Source organism: Styela clava, chromosome 4, assembly GCF_964204865.1.
Source record: "Styela clava chromosome 4, kaStyClav1.hap1.2, whole genome shotgun sequence".
Classification (NCBI taxonomy): Eukaryota; Metazoa; Chordata; class Ascidiacea; order Stolidobranchia; family Styelidae; genus Styela; species Styela clava.
The window spans coordinates 173,234-200,929 of record NC_135253.1 but is presented as its reverse complement, the minus strand read 5'-3'; the positions used below and the strand labels follow the sequence as shown (position 1 = coordinate 200,929).

At 33.1% G+C, this 27,696-nt stretch overlaps 1 protein-coding gene across 2 annotated transcripts in view; it reads right to left on the bottom strand.

Annotated features, from left to right (window-relative positions):
* Nucleotides 1-2,940: 2,940 nt before the first annotated feature.
* The window catches only part of LOC120327061 (bromodomain adjacent to zinc finger domain protein 1A-like), a 49,677-nt gene continuing 24,921 nt past the window's right edge, over nucleotides 2,941-27,696 (bottom strand). For both annotated transcript variants that reach the window (XM_039393446.2, XM_039393447.2), the window contains exons 8-32: nucleotides 27,553-27,586; nucleotides 25,376-25,484; nucleotides 24,183-24,363; nucleotides 23,123-23,261; nucleotides 18,633-18,773; nucleotides 17,145-17,281; nucleotides 16,811-16,988; nucleotides 16,033-16,198; nucleotides 15,446-15,526; nucleotides 13,824-13,923; nucleotides 11,905-12,032; nucleotides 11,183-11,590; nucleotides 10,553-10,727; nucleotides 9,771-9,878; nucleotides 9,433-9,532; nucleotides 8,981-9,151; nucleotides 8,583-8,687; nucleotides 6,731-6,879; nucleotides 6,345-6,509; nucleotides 6,126-6,221; nucleotides 5,926-6,038; nucleotides 5,577-5,833; nucleotides 5,306-5,448; nucleotides 4,884-4,971; nucleotides 2,941-4,196 (exon numbers count right to left, since the gene is read on the bottom strand). In XM_039393446.2, coding sequence (XP_039249380.2) covers nucleotides 4,009-4,196; nucleotides 4,884-4,971; nucleotides 5,306-5,448; nucleotides 5,577-5,833; nucleotides 5,926-6,038; nucleotides 6,126-6,221; nucleotides 6,345-6,509; nucleotides 6,731-6,879; nucleotides 8,583-8,687; nucleotides 8,981-9,151; nucleotides 9,433-9,532; nucleotides 9,771-9,878; nucleotides 10,553-10,727; nucleotides 11,183-11,590; nucleotides 11,905-12,032; nucleotides 13,824-13,923; nucleotides 15,446-15,526; nucleotides 16,033-16,198; nucleotides 16,811-16,988; nucleotides 17,145-17,281; nucleotides 18,633-18,773; nucleotides 23,123-23,261; nucleotides 24,183-24,363; nucleotides 25,376-25,484; nucleotides 27,553-27,586 — 3,660 coding nt within the window. In that variant the 3' untranslated portion in view covers nucleotides 2,941-4,008. The remainder of the gene's footprint in view (nucleotides 4,197-4,883; nucleotides 4,972-5,305; nucleotides 5,449-5,576; nucleotides 5,834-5,925; nucleotides 6,039-6,125; nucleotides 6,222-6,344; nucleotides 6,510-6,730; nucleotides 6,880-8,582; nucleotides 8,688-8,980; nucleotides 9,152-9,432; nucleotides 9,533-9,770; nucleotides 9,879-10,552; nucleotides 10,728-11,182; nucleotides 11,591-11,904; nucleotides 12,033-13,823; nucleotides 13,924-15,445; nucleotides 15,527-16,032; nucleotides 16,199-16,810; nucleotides 16,989-17,144; nucleotides 17,282-18,632; nucleotides 18,774-23,122; nucleotides 23,262-24,182; nucleotides 24,364-25,375; nucleotides 25,485-27,552; nucleotides 27,587-27,696) is intronic.

The window sequence follows — 27,696 nt, the reverse complement described above, 5'->3', positions numbered from 1 at the left end:
CATAGTCGTACAAAAATTCCATCATATCCGAATATATCATGTCATACTGGGAAATTATTTGCTCAAATACTTTATCTTAAAAAACATTTTGTCTCGTTAAGATGTATATTGTGAAGTTTATAGAGCAGGTCTTAACCTGGAGGCATGTCACCCGAGGGTAGGAACAGCCATATGCAAGGTAGACGCGAAGCTAGAAATGAGGCCATGGTTCATAGTGAAAACAATGACACTACAAAACTTTTACCAGCCTGATTTAGCGCCTGAGAAAGTTCGAGTCGAGAATGACAGGTTTGGCAGTAAAATTGAATACTACTTTGACTTATCACTTGCAGAAGTCATAACTTCACTTCTTCTGTGCACAATGCCCAACAAAAGTACCCATCGGTGTTGATTGTTCAAGTAGGCTATTCAGTGCTGATTGTGACAATTCCAGTGCCCTCAAACAACATAGACAGAAGTGTGATTCGTTTTTACCTTCAGCAGCACAACTACCACTTTTAAATCTCACAACGCTTCGAAAACGTTTCACTGCATGCACGTTGAAAACATCCAGGAGCATTACTTGTTACCAATACAGCAATCAATGAAGTCTATCTAACTCAGATATAGATAGAACTTTAGATTTCTATTGTAAATCTTTTTGTGTCAAGGTAGTGAATGGCGGTTGCCAAACTCGTTCATCTTCATCGACAAGAATATAAAGCCATGACCAGGGCTGGGCAAAATATTTGAATAACGAATAGCGAATCGAATATTAAATTATTCGAATGGCATTTTACTATTCGAATATCGGGTACCACGTGATCTGCGTCGCTTCACTTGGACACAGAACGTCGGTGAACCGATCGTGAATTGCGCGAGAATTCACCTACAAGCTCGCTAACAGACAAAAGCGTCAAATTTGAAAAATCGTCTTTACGTTGTGGTGTTATTTGTTTTCTTTGTGTTTCGATCGTTCATTTCAATTCCCTATGTTGCACAAAGAGGTACCGACACCGTTCCCTAAATTTAGAAACGTTAAATCAGATGAGGTATTTAAAATAAATATTCCAGATTTTAAACTCCGTATGATTGGCGGCACGTGATTAGCCGTTTCATGCATGAACCAAACATAAATTTGTTTAACGAAAATTAAAAGTTGAATTAACTTTTGCGTGAAACCATACATAGTATAACACGAACAAGCTATGACCAGAAAATAAATGGCAGGACATAGTTTTTTTAATGTACTTTCAAATAATTCTTTAGTGATCCCTTTCATTCTTGACCAAATAATGTTTGAAAGTGTAAACATTTCACTCGGGCATGCATGGCGGGTGGAGTGTAGAAATCGTGAACAGGAGTATCGCGTAAAATCAATCGTGAATTTCGATGTAACAACGCGCACTGTCTCGTTTACGAATTGTTGTATCGTCGGAAATGATTACTTTCGTTATATTTTGAGCATTTTTGCACTAATAAATAGGGCGTGACATTATCAAAATTGTCAAGAGAAGTAAAAGTGAATTCGCTAATTCTGTAAATAAAATTGTGAATTACTCGGTAACGATATTAGTTATAATGATCGCGCGGTTTGTTGAAAGAAAACGTCGGAACTTGCAAGAGTTAGAGTTAGTTATAATTAGCACCTGGCCATCTATTAGGCACAAAAGTACAAAAGCGCAATTTTTTTACAGCATTAGGTCGCATATGTAAATTATTATTCAATAAGCGCTGTTTATTAACGCCATCTCGTCATATGGCCACGCAGAAATGCCTTTATTGCCGAATTATTTAGTCACTATTTCAAATCAACATTCGGGATTGACGCAGTCGCAGCTCTGCGAGGTTTATCTGCAAAGTAACATAGACACCATAGAAAAGCATAGCAAAGTTAATTACGGTATTGTCTTAATAAATATCTGCATCCCGGTATCGATAATAATATCACCGTTCGCTTAATATTGTGATGGTAAATTTACAAACGTTGATAAGTAATATGAAAGCCAACGCAAATGATAAAAATTAGAATAATATTAATTTGGGTTTTTACATCAATCCTTAATGGTTTTAACAGCTGTTGCCGACGTGAACGCACGGGTAAACCCGAAATATAAACGTCGATGTCCGCCGACCTGAAAGAATTAATATCTGCAAATAACAGAAAGGGCGGTATTATAGATTAATACCGCAAAAACGGTCACGGTGACAAAAACAATCAGCGATTATGACGAAATTAACCAGTAAAAAAACGCTTTGTAGTCGATTTTTCAATGTCTTTATTAATTTCCAAAAGGAGTGTCGACCGACGTTGTAGACCTCCTGTTGTGTATAAAAAATATTCGTTATTCGAAAAAAATATTCGATTTTGCCCACCCCTAAGTGTGAGACGAATAAATCATAAACCGATAAAAGCCTGTTTAAGTTTTCTCAAATAGAATTGAATTCATAATATATATTTATGTATACTTGATTTTGATATGTTATTTATATCGTTATATTTAGCGGCATAGTATAGCCATTTTGAGACCCAAAATTGAAACTACTTGATATCGTCTATTTCAACTTTTGCTAATATGTTTCATATAGTAACGAAACTGTCGTTTTGTGTATCAAGTCTCATTTCTGCTTCCCATTTGTAACACCAGAACAGTCGCCGGATCTGATGCTATGGAACATTCTATCACCACTCTCAACCGTACTGCAACTCCCGAGTGACAATCTGCGTACACACGCATGTGCAGGACATTGCCACCAAACTCGATTTAATGATTTACATTTCTGGTTTAAATTCATATGTGCTATCTGTAATGCTGAACAGTTAACAAACCGCCTGCTACTTTGTGTGAAGCGTTTTTAAGTTGAAAGTAGTAACTATATTTAGCATTCACCTGAAAACAGATTATCTAACCATCTGAACACAAGGCAACATCTACAACATATAACAACAAGAGAAGCTAATTGGATGGCATTGACAAATTTAATAGACCGAATGTAGGAAGAAATATGCAGAAAACAAGCTGAACCGGAATGTGCTGTACAAGACTGAATATTTGAATAAGCATAGCCATGATATATGTCCCATTACTAGAAGGCACAATGATTAATCAGTAAATATGTGGAATCGAGAAATAACCAGTTATCCCAACTACATATTGTTCGCATTGTAAAATTGCTCAAACAGAAATTGCCAGAAGAATTGTCAAAAAATGAATCATAAATAAAGTAATGGAAAATACCAAATTTCAACACAGAAACACGAAATCATGAAATACAAAACAGACATTTCATCACTATTCATAAAAATGAACAAAAATAAATAAGAACATAGCCAGAATGAATATGAACTTATTAGATTCTACATAAGCATACAAGAGAAATGTGTCAAGCTCCATGTCATGTAGAAACATTTAGAAGTTACAATTGCAAAAACTACTTTGTCTTCCTGAAATTTAGGTAGTATGAATACAAGTATGTTTTGGAAATTTTATTTCACTTCGTTTTTTTTTATATGTTTTATATGTAACTGCTCGATAACAACTTTTTCCAACTGTTTTATCCAAATATAAACGCTGTATACTGAACCGTTATGCAAACTAGAAATGAAATCACCTTGAAGATGAAGAATAAGCGTGACTATTCATTAATAAACTTAAAGTATATCCCATAATTGACCAATTTGACATCAGATAATATACAATTAAAGTTTAGTGTTAAGAATCGTGCCCGAATTTCCATCAATTCTTCACTGCCTTTTTCAAAAGCTGAAAATATACAACTATAACATGTAATGTTGTTTTACATGGACATCACAGCTATTCATAACCAGAGTTCTGAAGATTTGGAAAAAATTAGTGCACATAACATCAGCAATAGTGATAAGAGTTTCAAATATTAAGGCACATTCTCGAAATCTCTTATTCTGATAATCAGAGTCATTGATTACTCTTGTAATATACAATATGTGTATCATTGGCTGCAGCTAACCATCTTTTCACCATGTCTTTTATGAAATGATTTATATCAAATTTAAGATTTTCTTCTTTTGTTTGGTGGATTTTCCTGAATTTCTTTTTTGTATTGGTCAAGACCAGTTTCTCGTAATTTCTTTTCAAAAAAGTTGCCGAGTTGAACTGCAGCTTTGGCATGCACAGATCGCGGCATGTTGTAGGTCAGGCAATTGGTAAAGACCAGCTTTACGTCGACGATAAACTCCGCTGAAATTAACATAACTATTGCATAAAATATGAAGCATATGAATAGATGAATATTTAAAAAAATTTATTTGCCAAATGCTGAAATGAGCATGACGCATTTCATTACGTCAAAAATTGTGTTTATATGGGAGTCGTAAGCCAGTAATTTACAGAAGTGGGCGATTAGTGACCTTTTGATTAATAGTATGATTATTTGATCTTGACAATCGGCAATAATATTTTATTTATCTAGTATGGATATTATATTATTCGAATGCTCGTTATTCTGAAAAGTATCTCCCGCAACCTGCCCATAACGTTTACGTCATTCAAACATCTGTGATGGTAAAGTTTGCATGATCTCTACCATGATGGTACAGGAAACTATACAATTTACAATTACACCGCCAAGCCGTAGATCAACACCAACAAGAGAAATTGGAAATACACACCTCAAAGTGAAAACGCATCGTGATGCAACAGTCACATTCAACAGTAGGATGGTATTGTCACGTGTTCGCATGATGCAGAAAACGAGCGTTTTTTGGCGACTTGATTATTTTTACGATTAATCGCGACAAATTGGTCATCGAATAGTGATTTACAAATCCTTCCGATTTTCACAAATGCTTCCAATTAAAAATTAGTCACCATTTTCTGCCCAGCCCCAGTAATTTCAATAAAAATATTACTCATGACTTAGCTTACCTGGGCTTTGATACTTCACACTCTTCAATTTATTCTGCATTGTTGAAAAATCCATTGGATTTGGAATAATGTCATAATAATCCGGAACCTGAGAAATTAATGCATAGTCAAGATTTTGGATTGATCAAATGAATCGTTGTAGAAATCTCGGATATTACAATGAGATAAAACAAAATATAAACAGCAAATAAGAAAGACATACATTAGAACTATCAAATACGATATGTCAAATAACTTGTACATTATTTATGACAAAATAGAGTATCTAAAAGGCACGAGTCAAACATACAGATCCGACCTCCTTACTATTAGTATCAACAATGATCAATCAAAACAGCTTTGCACTTCAACTACCGCCATTAATATGACCAGACAATTGATCACAATTCAAGTAATAGATGCAAATATATTAACTCTCTCACCTGTTTCTTACTGACAGGCATCAAAAATGGCCAACTATCTTTGTGTTGAATAAGTTCCTTCAATAATTCCTGGCAAGTGTTCAAGTCTTTCCATACACCAGTGGATCGTCTTCTGTTTGAGGAACCCAAATCACCATCATCTTCTGATATTAAAAACATGAACAATGTATAACAGATATGAAATAAAGCAAATATATTTACTGATATTTCAGAAACACGAGACTGAACGACAATCAGTGAGTGGTTCTCATCAATTGATATATCAACTAACCATTTGAAGCATTTCGTTTCATGGCTTTACGTCGTTCACTTGCACTACGACCTCGTCTTGATATATCAGAAGAAGTTTTTGAGTTCTCTGACCCTCGACCAAAAGACCTTCCCCTGCTTTTAGATGAATTTGTAACAGGTGAAGTGTTTTTTGATTTTTTTCCTCTTGATGTGACTTTTGAATTTTTTGATGGAAATTTGCATTTGATTCCTTGTTTCAGAGGACTAGGTTCGTCCATGTCTTCCTCATCTTGTGAACTGAATAAACGCACAATACATATCAGAAAAGTTGTTGTTAATATAGAAAATTTCAATTCCCTACAGGTTGCTCAACATTTGCAACATGGTACCTCTCCTCTTGTTCTTCTTCTTCTTCATTTTCTTCCTCGTTTTCCTCATCGTCATCATCTTCTTCCTCTGTTTCCTCAGCTTCTGTATCTTCTTCTTCCTCAGAACTTACCTGCTACAAAACAAAGAGATACAAAATTAACAATTCGGTTTAAAAACATTTCATTCACAATCAATAAAAATGTCTGTATTTGTGTCTTACTTGTGAGTAACTGGTTGTTCGAACTTTTCTTGGAGTCAGGCGGTTGGAATGTATTGGTTTGCATTGCGGACAAAACCAATCCCCAGATGGAACATTCTGAAAATAAATATGACTCCTTTTTGAACATACAGAATACAAATTCAAACTGAAGCTGCCTAATCATCTCATTGATGCAATAAATAGTCTAATAGTCAATTATGTACGTTATCAAATTCATACCTTCAGTGCAGGCTTTAAACAGTACATATGATGTCCCCGATCACATGAATCACATAACAACATCTTATCAGCATTACCCCGTCTGTGACAAATGCGACATGATGCATTCAATACAGAACGTGCCCATATGATGCATTTATTGAGTGTTGCCAGGTGTAGTGAGATCTAAAACAAAAAATAGTATTTGTATTATAAAATTGTTTACTTTGAGTTACAGTCAAAAGAGTCGATGTAAAATATTCACTAACAGGATAAGAAAATTTTATGGTTCCTGAAACAATTTAAACAAATATTAGTAAAGCATTAACATGCTTGAAAAATGATATATGCAAGCGTGTTGGGGCAAATAAAAATCCAAGCTTCAAATGTTAGTAATCCATTTGTACCTGTGATATAGAAGTTGAACTGATCAGAGAAGATTCCCATCTCTTTAACATCTCGATACTTTCTTTCTTTTTTTCATCCAGTTCCTTTTCAGAATCCTCAGCTGGTCCTTTGGATCTTGTTTTTCTTCGTGAAATGTCAACAGAGTAACCTAGCACAACAAAGGAAGAATGACATGATTCAACCCAGTTATTCTTGGCAGACTTGGGTAAAATTAATATCGATTGATATCTTGTAATTGCTTTTAAGATATATAACTTGAAAATGGTTTCTAAACAATACAGAAACTCAGCACTCACACAAAATATAATATTTGAACATAGTGATGACATACATTAGTCATACATGTATCTATAGTAATATATAAAATAATTTCTTAAATAGATCATATTGTGCGAAAAAGGAAGCACTTCAAAATCAACAGAAGTTATTTTTGATGGGTGTATTTACAGTGTTTGGAATCCAAAAAAATGAATGACTGAAATTTTAATATATTGACACAAAACTGGAGTACCATTTGGGCCTTACAGTTCATTATAACACTTGAAAAAATGTTTCAAATATTCAATATTAATGATACTGCAATAGTAAGCTCAGTAGGCAATGCATCGCTATATCAGTACTCTTACAGTACATTGGTTCTGAGGCAACTCAAATTCCAATTGAAGTCTGTATTTAAAATTTCGGGTAAAAGTACTTGCATCTCTTTTATTATCGATAATAAAGAATCACTTAACTATTGGTATGTCACATTAGTATCTTCTGTAAGCAGGGGCGCAGCCAGGATTTTTTTAAGGGGGGTTACGGTGAAATCTTCAGTCTTCATGAAACATGAAGAAATAGCATAAATTAATGATATTTGTCAAATGCCAATGGTTCATAAACTATTTTTGAGTGCGTCACGAAATATCAATCCATTTCCAAAACAAATATAATATTTGATGTTCCCGTATTTATAACTTCATTAAACGATTACAATCGTTTAAAAACAAGCTCATGTATCGTACTGATTGAGAACGTCTTTCAATGTATAAAACTCTTGCTTGTTGCAATCAACTGTTAATAAATTCTAATTTTAAGTGCAATGCGTCGAGTCTAGACCTATATTACTGAAAGTGAAATCGTCGCGAATTTGAAATCCCGCGCCCGTGATAGCTGCATTCTGCGCATAACGCTTCTTCACTTTCAGCGATGATTTATTACCATATTGTTACCAGTTTATTAAAAAGAACTGAAAGACAACGCATGTAACTGATTTTCACAGACAGACGATTCCAAACGAGTTTTGGACGAGTTTGCTACCCAAAAATCTCGAAGATTGAACATTATTTTGCGATACTTTTTACTCGAAGATTGAACATTATTTTGCAATGCTTTGTTTTCGAAGATTGAATATTATTTTATGACAATTTTTTTTCGATGCTGCCACATTTGGCAATCCTTTGTTAATGAACCATACATTTCCAATAATTCATTTTGTCTGTTATTTGCTTATGAACCTGGTGCCATCGCTTGTTAAAGATGCACTATATAACTAAAATTCGTAATTAGCGATAACCAACATGATTAATAAAGTTGGACGTAGCGCGAAAGTGATAACGCAAAGAATAAAATTATTGTAAGTAAACGTTACACTATTAAAAAAAAAACGATTCCAAAGGGGGGGGGGGGGGGGGGGTTACGACCCATGTAACCCCCCCCCCCCCCCCCCCTTGGCTGCGCCCCTGTCTGTAAGCCTTGCTTACTTTGTAAATATAAGTTACAGGCTTAGACTTCCAAATAAAAATACTATGTATGGATTGTTATTTTATAGAATTCAAACTTGCAATAACTAGACAATCGAATGGCTTATACCTAATGGAGGTTTCAAATATTTCCTGTCAATTCCTCGTTCAATCTGTAGTAGTGCAAGGGACAAATCTTGGATTTTTCCTCTGTGTGATTGGTGTTTAGTTCTATCTGCAAGGCAAGATCTTGTTAAGTGTACAGTACGCCATACACAACATTAATGCTTTAATGTAAATGGAAAAAAACTAGAATAATGATCAGTACTAAAAATCAGTAGCAAATCTTCTTAATTTATAGTAAACCAAACATCTTAACACTCGTTCAACTGTCATGAAAATGTTATTCAGAAAAAAATAGTTTATCATTATTTAACTTTCTTATTTTAAATTATTCAGTTATGAAACAACTTATTCTCAGTGAAAAACAATTCGAACTAGAAATTATTCAAAATAAAAAATGCTCACCGTCAGAAACCTGCATTTGTTCGTCACCATTCTCGTATTCAATGACAGAATCATCTTTTTTAATGCCAGCTTTGATAGAAAATTCCACGTGGGGACAACAAATCACTTCCTTTTTATTATTACTATTCTGCTGTTGTCCTTCTTCATGTTCGATTTTGATTTTGTGTTTGTCTATAAAATTATAAATCAAACTGACACCTGACATGATAGGTAAATAAATGGTATCCTGAATGTATTCAATATTAAGGCTGTTCAAATATCAATTGCTGCTAAGGTCTTTGAATTTTTATAAACCTGGAAGAGTTTGGCCAGAACAAGAGTGTAATGTTGTCTTCATTTCATTGGGTTTCTGAGATAAATAAAAACTTGGCTATATTTGGAGATTTAAAAGTGGCTTTGGGAATACTCTTAGAGTATTTAATATGCAATCTAAGAAATTATACATAACATACCATAGATGGTATCCACTGTGTTTATTAGTGAATTTCGCAACTCTTCATTGTATGTTCCTCTGTGAGTCACCCTTTCAACCCACTGAAACCCATCTTCTTCCTGAATATTACAACATATATATGTAAAATTTGCGGAAACACCCCTCAAGATTAGATACTAAATTTGATTTTCTAATAAACTATATTCACACTTTATTGATGACATCCAAGGATGAATACTCTCATTATTTTTTATACATCCTTATATTCACCATTATTACATTCAAGTATCTTGCACTTTGTTGGAGACAGACCAGTAAGAAGAGGAGAAACATCCTAATACAATATAAACAGCATACCTTTATCCCTCCTAATGTTCCTTCAAATATTCTTGATTCCAGATCAAGTAGTTGATCTCTTAGTGAAAGCTCAATTGCAGTTTTTGCAAACTCAGACTCTATGTTTACCTGAAAAGGCATTTTTTAAGAAAATTCTTATGTCTTCAGCATCAAAATATTTACATATAATCACTAATCAGAAGCCTTTCGTATGAGGATTCCTGTACAAACTCTTGTATTAAATCCGAGGACGATCATCTTATACCAATTTTGCTGCTCATGCAATTCAAAAAACAAGAGTTAATCGCACAAAGCCGATTAAAAAAATGTCAATTATGGGGCTGATGATAAATCGAACTCAAATTCAAAATGTTGCATTGCTTAGTTCCGACAAATAATTGACGTTAAGATTGATCTCCAGGTTGCTTTACGCCTTTAGTTACTTTTAGCTTTGGTTTACCAATATATTGAGTACAATATGAAAACTGCTCACTCGCTCAATCCAAAAGAAACGATAGGGCTGTTACATGTAATTCAAATACAGCCGAGCTATAGTTCAAAAGTAGGGCCGGCAAAAACGAATTGGCACATTGCAAGTTTGAAACTGCAAAAAAACTGCTAAATTTGCTTTATATGAAACTGAATTCAGGCGCTATTATTAGATATTTTTCAATGTACGAAACATAAATTTAATTCTGAAATGATGTGTTGATATTGTAAGTGAGTTGTGAGTTCATTGCTGCTTACATTGTAGTGTACAGAGATGCCTATGTGTAAATAAGAACAATAATTGCTAAACTTACATCAGAGTTTTTTGAAGATTTACAAAGCTCATTAATTGGACATTTATCCAAATTAGAGAAGATTTTATCTTTAATACGATTTATTGCATCATGCAGCTTTGATTCCCTGAAACCTCGTTTATTTAATGATGCCAGTAATTGTTCTATCTTCTCTTTTTCAGTATAAATGTACCATCTGAAATGATGGAATAGTTGTAGACTGTAATGGGAACTAAATAAGGTCAAAGTGTATATGGAATGGCATTTTAAAACTGGCCTAAGACAGGTGAGACTCAATTGTATATTTTGACAAACAAGATCTTGTACATAAAAAATAAGTGAGATTTTTGAGAGATAATTCAAAATGAACAATTCATGAGAGATTGATTGGGGGGTCACTTCTTTCTACACCGACAAAACAAGTAATTGTAAAATGAGTGAGATATAAGTGTTTATCAAAATTGAACTTATAAGAATAAATGCTGAAACGCAACATTTATGCTTGGATGAGAAAAGGAAATGATTTGTACAGGGTTTCCTGGTTTGATTTGTATCAAGTTCATTGGTTGTACTCCAAATGTCGAAATGTGAAAAAGCTGAAGATCCATAAGTAAAATGGAAATCAACAAGAAATCAAAATATCAACATTACCTGTAATTGTGACCTTGTGTTCCAGCATCTGATAATTCTTTTGAAGGATTATTACTGGTGGAAGTATCTGTACCGGTTAGAACAGAAGTTGAGGTAGAACTATTTATTGTAGTATTAGTCACGGGATTGGTCAACAGAGAAGACTCAAGGTTAATATGGGCCACAACATGATCTGGTACCGGACCATTGCTGTTGTTTTGAGTGTCTGTGGCATTTTCACTATTTTTCGACATAGAAACATCTGTAGCAGTCGAATTGTTTTGTACTTGTGTTGGTGTAAATGATTGATGAGCTGTGTCTTGTTGAGGTACTTTGACTCTTAATAAATCCTTTGTTAAATATTCATCCTCATACTCTTCAACCAAGATACCAGAAATACAGTTCAGAATCCAGTAGCGGCGAAAAAACCTAATATTCAAGAACAGTTCAGTGTTCACAAAGCATTTTAAATTATTTATTACGGAATTAGAATAATGATGAATGCAAAAATACATTCAAGTTAAATATAAAGAATACTAATACACAGAAATGCCCTCAGCTTGATAGATCTGAACTAGCGCAGTAAAAGTTCATTCTAAATATATGTATATGAAATATTTTACAAAACGCAAGGAATAGTTTCCGTTCATTTATTACTGAACAGAATAAAAACTTTCTGAAAGAGTTTTCATCATTTTTGAATGAGTGTATGCGGCTTTGCTTTGTTCAAAGTGAATGTTCACCTGTCCTCTCCAAGACATAAAACTTTGAATTTCTGATGTTGTGCAATATCATTGAGGTGCTTAGTTTGTCGAAATTCCCAAGCTTCTTTTGCCACTTGTTCATCTTCATCTAACATTCGTAGGTGTTCCTGCAGACAAAATGTTTCTACAGACAAAGCCAAAGATAGGTCAACCAAGCTGCTTTTTCTGCTCATGAGATGTACACCAATGTTAAGGCTTTCAAATCGAAATTGAATTTATTCTCAGAACAACTATCTAGCAGTTGTTTGCGCATTTCCCAATGCTAGTAATTAGCATGCTATGAAAGGAGCATGCTATGAAATACAGCAAATTACTGAATGATCTTCATAAAGAATTTAGCCAAACATTTGGAAATTTTGTAAAGCTTCAAGAATCGTTTCAAATTCATTTGTCTCATTTTTAACAAGTCACTGCAACACTACCCACAAGGGCTACAATAAAAATTGATTGATATTCCACATGAATATGTTTTATTAATAGACAAATTCAAATGCTTGAAGCTGAATGGCTTTTACGCTTCTCCGAGTGATGACATGTTTCGAAAATAGCCAGAGAATGTTGGTATTATTTGGCTCCATATACATTTGTGAACAGATCTTGAGTCTGATGAATTTCCACAAATATACAGTGTCCCATCTCAAATCTGTTTTGACAATTGACACAACCAAACTAAAACCATATTTTGTTTGTTTTAGCTAGAAAATAGTTCAAGGAATTTGTTGAGTTTGCACGAGACTTATTGTTTTCTACTTTTGCTCTTTTAAAGCACTTTGAATAAAATTCTGCTCATTAGATGTAACTTTTTACGTCACACTTACATGGCCTACCTGTCTGGCAGTCATGGCTAGAGCTCGACCAATATCACTTTTTGACGCAGATACCGATATATCGGCTAACTGGTGGCCGATAACCGATATCGCAATGCCGATATTATTATAAATCATATTTTGAGCCACGCTTTTATGATGCACCTTGCGAGTCTGTAGTTCATTTTGATATTTGTTATCATGGCAGTAAGACTTTTATTTAACTAACTTCAGTTAATGCTCGAACAAATGTTATTCTGTAACTTTTCCTGATACTTCAATATCAGTCTAGCTATTGCCAGGAAAAAGAATTGTTAATCAGACGTTTTTAAATATACCTATGGACATATGTTAAGGGTATTAAAAAATTATTAATTGATATATTTTAAAGTGAATCGTGATAATGATCCTTCGATATTGTGATAGCATATTATGTGAAATTTTTAATAACTTTGTTTCCAAAGACTCTCAATACCTTATTTAGTCAATAATAATGGATTAAGTTTTTATTTTGTAATTTTCAGCAAAATGATAAACAACCATCAATATAAACAAAACTGTTACCCCAGAAATTGAAAATTGAATTTGGGGAGGTCACAAATTCGGATCTGACATTATTGCTTTGAGCTAACTGTACCATGTTTCTATGATCACTAACTCACCAGCTTCCAATCGATTCTATTTATAGAACCACCGTTTAATGCTGTTACTAAATTTGCCTTTGTCTCATTGTGTACTCTCTCAAAAACTCACTTTAAATAACGTCATTGTTACTCCAGATAATAACTTTTCAGTTATGACCATGCATGAAATGGCTAATCATAAGACACAGAGAATTAGGAGAGACACCTTTATAACGCAAAATGAAAGCGAGAGAAATATTGGGAAACCAGTTACGCAGGGGGAGCGAGAGCCCTTGCAGCACGCAGCCCGGCGCTTGTCGAGTATGGCCGATATATATCGGCGGTTTTTGGCCGCCCGATATATCGGTTGGCCGAGCTCTAGATGGCCACCCCCGATCTAAACTATAAATACATCTATAAAAAAACTATAATTGTTTTAAACAGAACAAACAGGACATAAAGAAGTTACCATTTGTTCCTTTAATGACATGAGTTTGGGCTGTTCCTCTGATTCTTCGTCCAACTTTTGAGGATTTTTATTTACTTTGGAAATGTTGCCTTCGTTAGGGCTACGAAAAACAAATAAATTTTAATAAATAGTACGGACAAGAATACTGACATAACTAAAAACATATACACAATTTACCTGAATACATTTTTTTTATAAAAAGTATTAAAATATTCGAAAAACAAATACAATACAATCAGGGTTGTAAAAAATGAACTTTAGAATAATTCGGAATAATAGCCACATTTCACCGATCGCAGTAATGTGTTTCGTTTTCGAGAGAGATTGTCTGCGCTTCATCATGGGTCCGTATTTCGAAATAAAATCAAAGCTTTGACTCTTTTTTTTCTGGGCAACGATTGGCACTTATTGTTGCGACATTTTTGCATTTCTGTTGTGTCATTGTGTAGTGGACATTGCCACCATTTCCTCGCCAGGCTTCCATTTAATTCATTTATGCTTTCATTTCCAGTTACATCGGAAAATTCAGAACTATGTAAAGCGGTGAATAATAACCAAATGCAATCACTTTTAAAAAGCTTTTCCTGTGTCACACTATTGATCATGCACTTCGCATAGATCCCATCAAGGTGAGATATTAAATATGTTGTGTTCAAGTTAAGCTTTGGTACAATATCCAATAAATTGTTGGAAAAAAAAGTTAATTTATTCGGAAAGTTAGGAAAAAATATTTTATACTTTTTCATGCATTTTGGCAAACAATTTTGATAATAATAGTTGAAAGGATTGAATTTTCCATAGGATGATTTTCTGTTGCGCAAAATATCCAAGTCATACCAGCATTTAAAATGCTTTGCCAATTGCTTTATTAATTTTGTTCAACGCTACTCACGGTTGCGTCGTCGACTTACTAAAAAAAAAAAAACCTTCTCTAAAATACCACTGCAATCTGCGGACATAAAATGTATGGTAACTCGCTGGTTATATTTAATTTTGATTCATTTTTTGCGACCTTGCAAGGACATTATTGCAGTTAGAAAATACCAAGATCAGCAATAAAATTCCAAGGATTAATATTTTATTTTATCACAATAATAAATTGATTGAATATACTTAACATTGGTTAGCAATTCAGCATATATCCATCAAAGCCAGGAAAAAAGTCGGGTGCGGCCCAATGGCATTAAAAGAATAGATAAGAATGTATATCGCGAGCACGATTAACTGTTTAACTTCATATACCATTAAATATATTTCCAAATCTTTCCACATAGCATAATATGTGCCACAAAATTGTGCTCGCAAAATTTTTATTTGTTGCAGTGCTCCTAAAACAGAATTTATGTTTTTGTTTAAATGACAATTTACTGACTTGGGTCTTGCTTGCAATCAAAACAGATATTCCATTGTTCATAGCATGTAAATTCCCTCATACAGTAAAAAGGGATTCTATCACTTTTATCTATCATTTTATTTTAGAATATATTGATATTTGAAAAGTAATTTCAAACTTATTCGAAATAGTAAATTATAAGTTATTGGCCATCCCTGCTGGACCACATGACTGATTTCTATGCCTAAAACACCAATCTAATAATGTGCGATTTCCCAAATTAACTTACTTATTCTCATCCAGTTTCGTCATCATTTGTTTCAATTTCATTTCACGATTTTGAATTTCTTGAGCATTCTTCCACTTTAGTCTGAAAGAAATTAAAACTGATTTATTATATTTACACTGATGATACAAGTAACAATTTTTGGGTCTACAACATGAATGCATTGAATCATAAGCCAATTTTGTACTAATATCTATATTCTAGATCCAGAACTAGTTTTATCCCCATAGTATGGAACAAGGGCAATTTGCATCATTCCATATGGAACCCAGAGGTGGGGCTGCTTTGCAATCTGAAGAATGCGATTGTTCAGATTTTATTGTAAGAACTGTAAATGATCGTCTCCATGAAAGTTGTCACACAGTCACAATCATACATTTCAAACAACCAGAAACTTAAAAACTCACCCACTAACTGTATTGACTCAGTTTTATCCAACTATTTGATATGAATCTGAGCAAGAATCTAACCTTAGGGCTTTATACATCTATTGATTTATCACAGCTCTAAATTCGTTTACCTTTTAAATTGAAAGCTAGTGTGACGTTGCTTTAAAAAAAAAGAATTTTAATGTGTGTTTGTAACAATACCTATCGAGCATAGAGTCTTTTTCTCTTTTCTTCTCACTTCTTCTATCTTCTCTATAATCTTGCAATGCAGCAAAATATTTTTCTGACAGTTCATCAAGAAAATCTCTTGGAGTAACGTATGATATAAGCTGATTGGAAAGACACATCAATATTTCAAGCTTTTCATCTGAAAATTAAAATATGGAACAAAATTATTCCCATAATTTTCCAAGTTATATTGATTTATGTGATGATCCAAAATTATATTATCCCATATTGATAGAACAATCAAATGAATCAACTGGGACTGAGGTAACCTGCGGCCAAATCTTTTTTTTTGTGTGCTAAGGGCAACAGAATAGGAAAGGAAGTATTCAAATTAAACTTTGAGAACACTGCAATACGAAAACGCCAGACAATTGCCTTCTTTTCCTAAACATAAATTATTCCATGACTACTATTACTTTAAAAAGCAGAAGCACAAATTTTACACATGGACATCCTACCAAAAATTCATCATTTAGAGATTAAATTGCCTTGCTTGGATGATGACTACCCGACCTCAAGCACAACTGGAGTGATGATGTTTGAGCAAAAATCACAACATCAAAGACTATTCAGTGAACATTCATTCTCATCAATGACACTTTTACACACCCTATAAATATTTCCAAGAAAAATAGCACAGCACTAGCAAGATACTGTGAATTGCAGATATTACAACAACGTCAACAAAGATAATATATCAGTCAGCTTCTGACAGAGGGCCAACAAATCTGTATAAGAAGTAATCTCTTGCCTGGAGTGAAATTGAAAATGCTTGTGTTTGATAATTTTTCAACAAGTTCTGGCCGATTGAGACAAAATCTTAAAGCAGTATCATCAGCAACACAATATCCCCCTCTTTGTTGAAATCTCCATAATCTACTATCAGAAGGTGGACGAGCAGCAGTTGTGAGAAGGTATAGACGAAGAATCTGAAAAATTCATAAAAAAATAGATTATTAACAGTAGAATACTAAAGACAAAAAATATGAATAAGTATGGTAGTTTTACACTTGACTACAGACTTTTAAAAAAAGATTATAATAACAATACTTTTTGAATGATAGCATGTCTAACATGTGCCTTACCTCAGACACAGTATAGCTGTCCAACTCAAGATCATTGATGGAACATCCCTGATAATTTATGGGCCATGTTGCAATAACTGTTGCTGCTGCCACCAAATTGTCCATACTTGGATCCTCTTTCACCCTGGCAGCTAACTCTGAATTTGAATTGATTGGAAATTGTAAGGAATATGAAGTTTCAATGAAAGCATTTAAAAAAAGGAGGCCTTTCTGGGGAATGCATCAGCAGTATTGACAATGCAACGTGTCTCAAATTTTCACATAAAATGAACAAGAAATCGTTTGTCAATATCAAAAACAGTGGCTAGGTGGTGAGGAACAACATACATTAACTTTGATAAAGCTCAAACAAATTTAATTTTATTAATTGCACTATGAAGGAAAGGACCGAAAAATTATTTGCTCCTTGAGGTTGGCAAAAGAAATATGAATAATCTATTTCAATATTTATTAGAAATGAATGGGCTAGCTGATAAGAAAGAGTATTTGTGATATTTTATATATAAAGTAGACAACAGCCGATCATAAAACCAAAGATGTTTGGCCCTGATCACATCACAATATTCACGTTTTTTTTTAAAGTATCAGTCACTTGAAAACAATCATTTGCTTCATTTTTTAACCAACCCCTTAATCATTGACAAATCCATACTAAAAGTTAAAACCATTGCTTCCCACAAGGCCACAAAACATATGCATGCTCTGGTGCCACCCGAACACACATCTATCAGCTTTGAACACCTAAATTTTACCCAAGTTTTATTAAGTATTCAATTCATTCATTCAACATTGAAATTACTGTTCGTATTTTTATTATAAAGTAATTAACTGTATTTATTCAGCCCGCAAGCATAAAATATTCAGCTCTGATTGTTTTTCCAATTTTCATTCATGCCAAGTAGCCTATATATTATCGAAACCTAATGTCATTGCACTACTATTGAACGATATTGCTAATGCTAGACTAGAGAATTTAAAAAAGAATCATTAAAAAATTAGATAATATCCAAGAATATACTGTGACGATATAAGTACGCTGCACGCACTTTGCTTATAAGATTTCATCGTAAACATATAAACATTGAGGTTTCAGAAACCACTTCACAAAGCCGATTAAACGTCAAGGAAAACAACAAGTGTCATTGATACGCAATAAAACCTCACAAAATTAGAGAATTTGAATTCCATTTTTTGACTGTCATACAGAATGATTATTTTCGTGCATAAACAAATAAGTATATTGGCGCATTAATGATGGAATTGCAAATTCGGTTTTTGCTAGTGAAGTGAAAATAATTGGTCCATTCACATTAACTGTCTCTAAGGTGACTAATGTGAAATGAATTGGGTTGTTTTAGTGTATCCTTAATTAATCGGACTTTTGATATCTCTCAACAATACATATATTATGTACCTTTTAGGCCCAGTGACAGAACTCTACTTTTCTTCAAGTAAAAACACATGACTTAGAATCAAGAAACAATATACCTTTATCTTCAGCTTCTAATGTGTATAAAGTTTCTCCTTCCTCTTCTGTTCGAGTCCTGAATAAATTTGATAAAAAGAAAAATAGGAAATCACATAATGGTCCGTCTTGATCTTCTTTCATTAAAGCTTTTTCAAGTAAACCTGGAAATGGAAAAGAGAACATTTTTATACATATACAACACCAACCACACTCAAACCCTTCAAATAAACACAATATCCTAAACCACTACCATGAGTCAACTGTTTTCAACAAAACAAGTTACAAGATCAACACGTGATTAACCAAGTTCCAATGAATACGTGAAATAATCAAAAGCATGATACGTTCTATTATTTAAACCAGTGGTTCCCAAACTTTTTGTACCTTCGCCCCCCTAAAGTAGTTTATACTACTTCATCACCCCCCGGCACTACAAAAAAAATGTAAAGTCAGAAACAAATATATTACAGACCAAATAAAAAGACAAATCATAGTTCATAGTGTTTTTTTAATGAGATGAATGAACTTGGTGTTCTTCAGCGAGTTTTTTTTTATTATATCTAAAATTACCCCGTTTACTGATGGAAAGGCGATTTCGTTGTTTTGATAGAAATAGTAGCACGGCTCGGCCCCCTTTTCACCATATAAGAGGTCGGAAATGAAAAAATCCAGGGTTCTACCTCAACAACCGCGGTGTACCCTTGCATTTAGCATTTAACTCCCTAAATTCACCCCATTTCACATTAAAATAATGAAAACAAAGGTAATTTCCCCAAACTTATAATAATAATTTTCGTAAATCTCATTCATTCCTACAGCCTGCACCAAAATACATGATATATCACAGTCTTCGGTAAAATACATCCCCGATTCCTTGTCCTACCACGGCCTCCAGTCCGATCACTAGTCCAGATAATTATTTATCGGCCATTTGTTTTGGATTCGTGCACTCGGATGTGGAAAAAGCCGTGACAGACTATAGGCTACGGCCCAGGGGCCGGCAAATTTTATGTCGCTCGCGGGACAAAATTTAGGTTTGCTAGTCATATATATAATTTTTGAAAGTTAAAAACGGAACATCGTGCGAAAACTGCGACAAATCGTGAACTCAAATCAGTCGTCTTATTAAAAAATTATTACAATGACATTAAATGTGACATTGTCATTTTGTTGCATCACGCTTGATAGCTTTACGACGCCAAGATTGGAACATTTTCTAAATGGGCATCACTAATACTAGTTCTTTGCTTTTTCTCTGTAATGTTCATTTTGGAAAATTATTGTCCGCAAGATGAAAAAATAAACGCCCAGACACATTTCTCACTCAGACAGATTTTCAGGCGTGGTCGTGAACATTACCTCATTTTTGCGTTTTTGAATTATATTCGTTAGTTTTTAGTTGTTTTTCGGAAATTTAAATAAATTTCGGTATTTTTAAAAAACAGATTGTTGAATGGTATGAATTAGAATAATAGTTTAAAACAAATACCCCATTTTACAGGCAACAACTCGCGAAACCGCTCCTAAAATAAGCACCTAAAATTTTAAAATAGTAAAGTATAGGAAGAATTTTCCGGGGTCAAAGGTCGGGAAAGCTCCATTCAGTGAAGCGTCCTGGCCAGATTATTTTACTCCGGCCGTATTTTGCTGACCCCTTGGATATGCAATCATTTCGCGTTTGATAATCGCCCACGTAATTCAAACCTACGAAAGCACGCAGTATACAGTAATCAAGTGCACGATGCGCCGAACAAAAATAGGTTTCTCGAAATCGCCCCCTTCGACTTTTTCGCCCCCCTTTGTATCGTTTTCGCCCACCGGGGGGCGATATCGCCCACTTTGGGAATCACTGATTTAAACAATGAAATGTTTCGAAATATAAGATGAAAAGATATTCATCACAAGGCCACAAATATTCATCAAACTTTTAATACTTTAGAATTGGTGAGAATATGTTTTTCATAATACAGAAATGTCAAAATATAAGATATAACATAAATAGAAGTAAATGACTTAGTAGCAACACATCCTGATACCAAGTATTTCACCACAAATAACACCGGAGGATAAGAAGTTGACACCAATGACACAGTCAGAATATCAAGTACCGAGCCAATAAAATAATATACCGTAAATACCATGATCATTGATAACACAGATTATATTTAGCCCATATTAAATATCCGAATACATTTAAAATAGGACTATACGTTATACGTATACACATTTTGAAAAATAAGGATTTAGAATATTTTTATTTGAAAAAATTTCTGTAGCATTCGACAGACAGAAAAGGGCATTTAATTCCACTTTTAATGAAGCTTTTGAAAATCAAACAAAACAATATCGGATTTAATTTTTCTGGATTGGCAAATTCAAACACTTTGTAAATATTATGATTTGTACTAATTGCTCTGCGGTACATGTACTGGATATTCAAAATTATTTCAAGGGATTTGGAAATATTATGTTACAGTAACTAGGGTATTGTGTATTGAACTGCAGGTCCTTTCTCCTTGTTTACTTTCTATTCCGGATCCATATGCGGCTGTTGCCACAAGGATGCATGACTAAGATAGTATTATAAAGATAAATGAAAATAACATAATCTCTTTCCACGAAATATCAAACATATTTATGAGCTTTCGTTAGATTACGCCATATCTTGTTTTATCTGAAGAAGTTAGACTATGATCTAACGCAGCGGCTCCCAACCTTTTTTATGTCGCGGCACACTATTGAGCTATTTAAGTATTCGCGGCACACCTATCACAAAATAGAAACATTTCCTACTAATGAAGCCATTAAGCTATAAAATAATAAAAAACATAGAAGATCAGATGAGGGAAATTCTATTCTTGTTAATACAACATACCCTGTATTTAAAATGGATGGTTAATAATAGTTACCGATATTATAACTGTTTTTTACAATAATGTACACGAGACCCACCTTCGGAGCATCTCACAGTATCGTAAAAGATGCGCGGCCGCACGGGTGACTTAATACGCTTTGGTTTTTCTCGACCTTCCCCGTTCCACGTTACGCCTTATTATTATCACAGGTATTCTCACTCTTGTACAACCTATTTTGTTACAATTCAATGTTTCTCCCATTGCCAAAAGCATTCAATAGTGTTATTGTCGGCACTTGTGAGAGATATGAAAGAGGCAAACAAACCAATTTCATTATTCAACAATTAATTATTATCGCTAAAAACACTAAATAGGTTTAAAGTTGTTATAAACTATTTTCACCGATGGACGAATCTTTTCACGTTATGAATTTCGTGCAAGGCCCAAGCATAATTTGATGGCAACGATTGTAGCATTTACTATGTTGAAACACTTATTCGACTTTTCAGACGGCAGAAACTATCCGAAAAATAACCGTTTCTGTGTTCGAGATATGAAATAATCGTCAATTCCATCACGCTTTCGTGAAATAGTGCAATTTAATAAATTTAATCAAGGTTTTATTATTAAATTTCATTGCATTAGTGTTTATTCTACCAAGCATTTCGCCAGATTACTGGCATGATTACCGATCGCAAGGGTGGGCAAAATAGAATATTTTCATCGAATAAAATAATTAGAATATTTTTAACGAATTGTCGAATATCAGGTATTTTTAATACACATATAACTGGCATCCAGAATGCTAGGTATTTTTATGTTGGTGAGCTTTTCCGGCCCGTCCCCTCTTTTTTTACAAGGACTTCTTCCTACTCAACGTTTGGTTTTATATTCCTGGGAGAACTAAGCGTTCATATGGGCGACATATGTTAAACAGCTATTAAAGAGTGAATTCAGGATTTTATTCCGATTTTTATCTTTTACGCCGTTTTGATCTTTCTTCCCACCGATGGTAAATTAACTGTCCCAATTTTAAGCCAATAATATTATCATTTCTGACGTCGAATGCGGATATTTATGAAGAAGATAGTTGACCTTCTTATGATTTTACATTCCTATTGTGTCTGTTTTATTTTCGTATTACATAGCCTGGTGAATAAAAACCCTGCAAAGTCATTGCGTGAATCCTGAATGTTATTTTGAGTTTAAATAATAATTCAATAAATCGGCAATAATGGCAATTCTACTGATCAAATAATAATTCCTTGGGCAAATTTACGAAAAATTTCACACAATAATTTGTTACCTTGTTTGACATTTTCAATTTTACGTAACGGTGTTGGCGCGCATTATGCAAAACTTAGAATTAAAACAATACCCAAATACCTGAAATACGACTTCTCAAATTTGTGGTTTCTGTTTGTTAGCAAGAGCCGTGGGGTAACTCTCCTGGAATTTAAGAGATTGGAATCATTTGAAATAAATTCCAAAATGAAATCTCTTCGCGGCACACCAAAATCTTTTTGGGGCACACTAATGTTGGGAACCACTGATCTAACGAAAGCTCATAAATATACATGATATTTAGTGGAAAGAAATTATGTTATTTTTATTTTACAGTAACTGGTGGAATTTTACCATAAAATTTGACTCACTGACTGAAACTCCTTTTGGAAACTCATCCTTCGCATCGAAAAGGGATTCAAAAGTATGGAAGAACTCCAGAAGACTGAGAACATCTCCCAACAAATGATGAGGAATTTGAGTTACAATCTTATGAGGTAAAGGTAATTCCTGCAAGAATGAAGATATCAATAATCTATCAAGTTAATTCCATGTAACTAATTTTTATTTATTTTGTCAGTTCATTTTATGATTTTAACGAATGGACAAAAATTGAACTATAAGAAACCTAGTCACGCCACAAGTATCAGACATCAACATTTGTGCGTTGGCAGTTGGCCAGTTTTGAGTCAAACATGTTTCAGAATGTACGTCACTCTGCTTTCAATTTCAGGTTAACAAAGGTTGCATTTCCTACACGACTACGGAAACATTTCAGACTTTGCTGAAAATGGTTTCAAGTTACTCTATGATTAACATGTTTATTTTTTCAATGATATGAAGATAGAAGATATCTAGATTTCATCGATTCACACTTAATCGAGCATGATAGTTTGAACAAAGGTAAAAACATTATGCAAATACTATGGAAAATAAGCTATATAAGCAATAACCTCTATATTGAGTTCATTGATAAAATTCGCATAAAAATAAAAAAATTATTTTGTTATCATTCAATGAGATTTTGGGAAGTATGTACCCTCTCAATGTTAATAAAGGTAATTCATAGACAGTAATGAACATTATCAGTTTAATTACAGGACATGTGTTTCTGCTGCAGGAAATACACCATACATCTATTATTTCATAAAAAAATCAGTATTAATTCATTATAATTAAATACATGCAAACCCATAAATGTGATGATATTTAGATATCATTTGTCTTTGAAAACAGTTTATTGGGCTAATCATAAAATTGATTTTTTTTTCTATTCATTAAATATACTGTATACAATTTTCTGTATTTGCATATGATAAGATTCTATATTTATTTTGGAGGATGGTGGAGGAGGCATACTTATTTCAAAAAATGTATCTCCCAATAATTACAAAAATTTGGGAGGTTCACAACCGAACTTATTTGAAGCACCTTGAGATCTTCACATTCAAGATCATCCCTTTGTTTATTCCACTGTTTTTTATATTCGGCAAGTTTTCTTTTTACTTCTCTCATTTTTTCAATCTTATCACGATATTCTCTTTTTCGTTGTTCATTTGCAATCTGTTTCAACCTTCTTGCCTCCTCCATTTCTTTCCTTTTCATTTCCAATCTGTAATTATGAAATAACACAAAAATTCAAAAATGTCACATTTCATTTGAGAATATCCTCTACCAATGATTTTGCATGATATGATTTTGTGTGATTTCAATTTTTGTTTAATGTGGAAATAACGTCATAAATTTCATAGTAAATTTCTCATCATTTGCTTGGCAATCATCAGTATACATTTTCCTACAATATAATTTCAGTTTCATATGCTATAATGTATTTTATGTTTATTACAAATCTGAAATAGCCACAGGGCAAAAATTTTTATTCAAATATTCAAATCCCAATATTACACAAACATCAAATTATAAAAGCCTGTAGAAAACTTTTTATTCTCTAAGATTTTTTTATGGAAGCACCACTAAGAAACCATCATCAAAATTAGAGTTGCCAGAAATTGCTTTCGGGATGATGTGAAGTACTTACAGGGTTACGATAAGCTTAACATACACAATTTACCATCAGGAAAAGTAATGGCAGTGCTCTATTCTATTGGTTTAGACCGTATAAAACTCCTTTAGAAAAAAGTTTTGATAATTTTCATACAATGCAACTTGTATCACGATTGGACATTTAAATTTTTACAGAAATCCGAATCCTACTTTAAAATTAAAAGTAACAATCTATCTGCGAAATCAATGTTCAATCAAAGAAGCAAACCACGAATCAGAAATAAACAATTCCAAAAAATGAAGAAATGAGATTTATTCTTATTTTACTTCTAGTTTTATGATAATTATGGCATAGAGATAGTGCTGAATTAAGACAGATCTTTTAACTAGATAAATTTAATTGAATTGAGGTGAATGATTTATATCATGGCTCAATGAAAAAGTTTTAACATGCACATTGCTTGATTTTGAAAACAGTTCCAAGGCCCTGAACTAAAATTGAAAGCAATATAAAATTACAAGTGACCGGAAACAAGTGCCAAAAATAAATCAGATCACAAACATCAACAAGTGAATGTTGAACCTGGTTACAATACATAAGAATACTTAAAAATGTTAACCTATTTTCCTTCTCTTGCTTTTTCATTTCCTGCAGTAGAAGTTCTTCCTTCAGTTTTTCTTGTTTTGCTTTCAGTATTTCGAGTTTTGTTTTCTCCGTTGCCTTTTTATCTGCAATAAAGAAGATGTTTTCTACTATTTGCTTGAATAAATGCGACTTATTATACATCATCAGTTTTTCAAGTACATAAAATCATAATGAAATAAATTAGAATTTCATGTTATGATGTTATAATATCGTTTGTCTTCATAATTGAATATTGCAATTTTGAATGTTTTGTATAATCCACAAAACTAATAAGGTATATACAATATAAAAAAAAACATCAAAAGTTCTCCTAGTAATTAGTAATGTTTCACACTTGTGTCATAAGAATTCTAGGCCCACAGACAAACAAGCCTCAATATGAAACCAGCCATATTACATAGCAACCAGAAGATATTACAGAAAGCAACTTGTGTCAGAAAAATTCTTTACCCACAGACAAACAAGCTCTAATAAGTCATCAACCATTTCAGAAGGTATTACAAAAGACAACTTGTGTCATAAAAATATATGCCCACAGACAAACAAGCTTTAATATGAAATCAGACATTCCAGGAGGTATCACAGAATGCAAAAGTTCATCAGTCTGTGTTAAATTGTTTGACATAAATTATTTTATACGTCAACATTTTGTCTATAATTCTAGTCGACACATTGTCTATGATATGAATGTCATAACATGAAGAGGCAAATGATGAATGTCATAACATAAAGAGGCAAATGTCAGTTGGCTGTTTATCAACCTCGAAGCAGGTTCGACTATCACCAAGAACAATTGATCTCCAGGGATTTGGTGTGTTAATGCAGTGTTTTCCAAACTTCGCAGCATTCAATTTGTTTTGCTTCAAGTAAAGCCACACCCCCATTTTAAAACCTCACTGAAGGCAAACTAGCCAGCTTTTTCACTTTGTTTTATATTAGTCATTCAATTTTGCGGCCATAAAAGCACTACATGCCATTTAGTATTTAAGCATATCCTTGGGTCACAAGATTTTACATAATTTATTTTTTTAGAAAACTGCCTTTTATCGCCACCTAAGTACATTACAGAAAAGATGTTATTACCAATAAAGTTGTTGTTTGTTTAGCAACGAAGTCGCCTAAAATTAGGAAATGATATAGAGAATTGGTAGCACGCCTGAACTTATTTTAATATAAACTTTCAAATCATCACTTCCAGGGCCTTAATAATAGAAAAAAAAATAAAAAACTATTGTAAGCACAAAATCCATTCAAAAACATGAGTGAGGTCACTTACTATGAAAATAAATTATTAAAATATGCAAGAAGTCAAATTATAAAACTCTGAAACAATACTTTTTGAAAATGAAACTTGTTTGAATTTCTTAAAACAAACTAGTATAAAAGCATGGAAAGCATGTTCTAAGAAACTTAGTTCAGTGCAGACAAATTTCATTCTTAATATACCAAACATATTTATATATAAATTTATTATATAAATTCAAAAGTATTTTTTCTTGAAATTTCCAGATATTCATACATGAAATGTTAACATGGTTAAAATCTTGATCCAACAAATCAAAACCGGTTGACGCCCTTTGCTAGTTTCTAGCAAGAAAGGTCAAATAATTACATACAAAAAAATAACAAACCAGAATAAGAATGTTTTTATACAATAAATAGTATGATGATGAAGAATAATAAATAACCAAAATATTAATGCCTCAAGGTTAATTTATGCATTTATGTATAAATATGGCATTTCATTGCTTGACACAATGACACTTTTGATTGTATGAAACATAACATGAATATTGATCTTATTGAACATCTGGAAAAGATTATACTAAGAAAAATCAAATTTATATGGAAAAAACACCAGGAAAAACTAATAATGCTACGTTAAGTTCGTATCAGATTAGCATTAAATGTTACAAGATTGCTTTTTTCAAAGACATTCGGAAAATTAGGTCAATTTCAATATAGCAGACTTTTTATATAGATTATATTATGTCAGACCTCCAGATATTTCATTTATCAAACTATGCAAAAAAATTATTCCCAATATATTCTAATATTCATTTTAAAACTGACATGGGTATGACAAGCAGCATTGAAATATGCAAAATATATAACATTTTTACAAACATGATGTGAAGAAAAGGAGCTCACCTGCTGTCTTTTTTTCTTCCACTTTTTCTGTCATCTAAATATAAACAAAACATTGCAGAAGTTGCTGAATATAACTCTAACTGTAGGCCAGTTACAAATAGTTCTTTTCCGTCATAAAGATGTCATCAGCCAATTAAATAGATG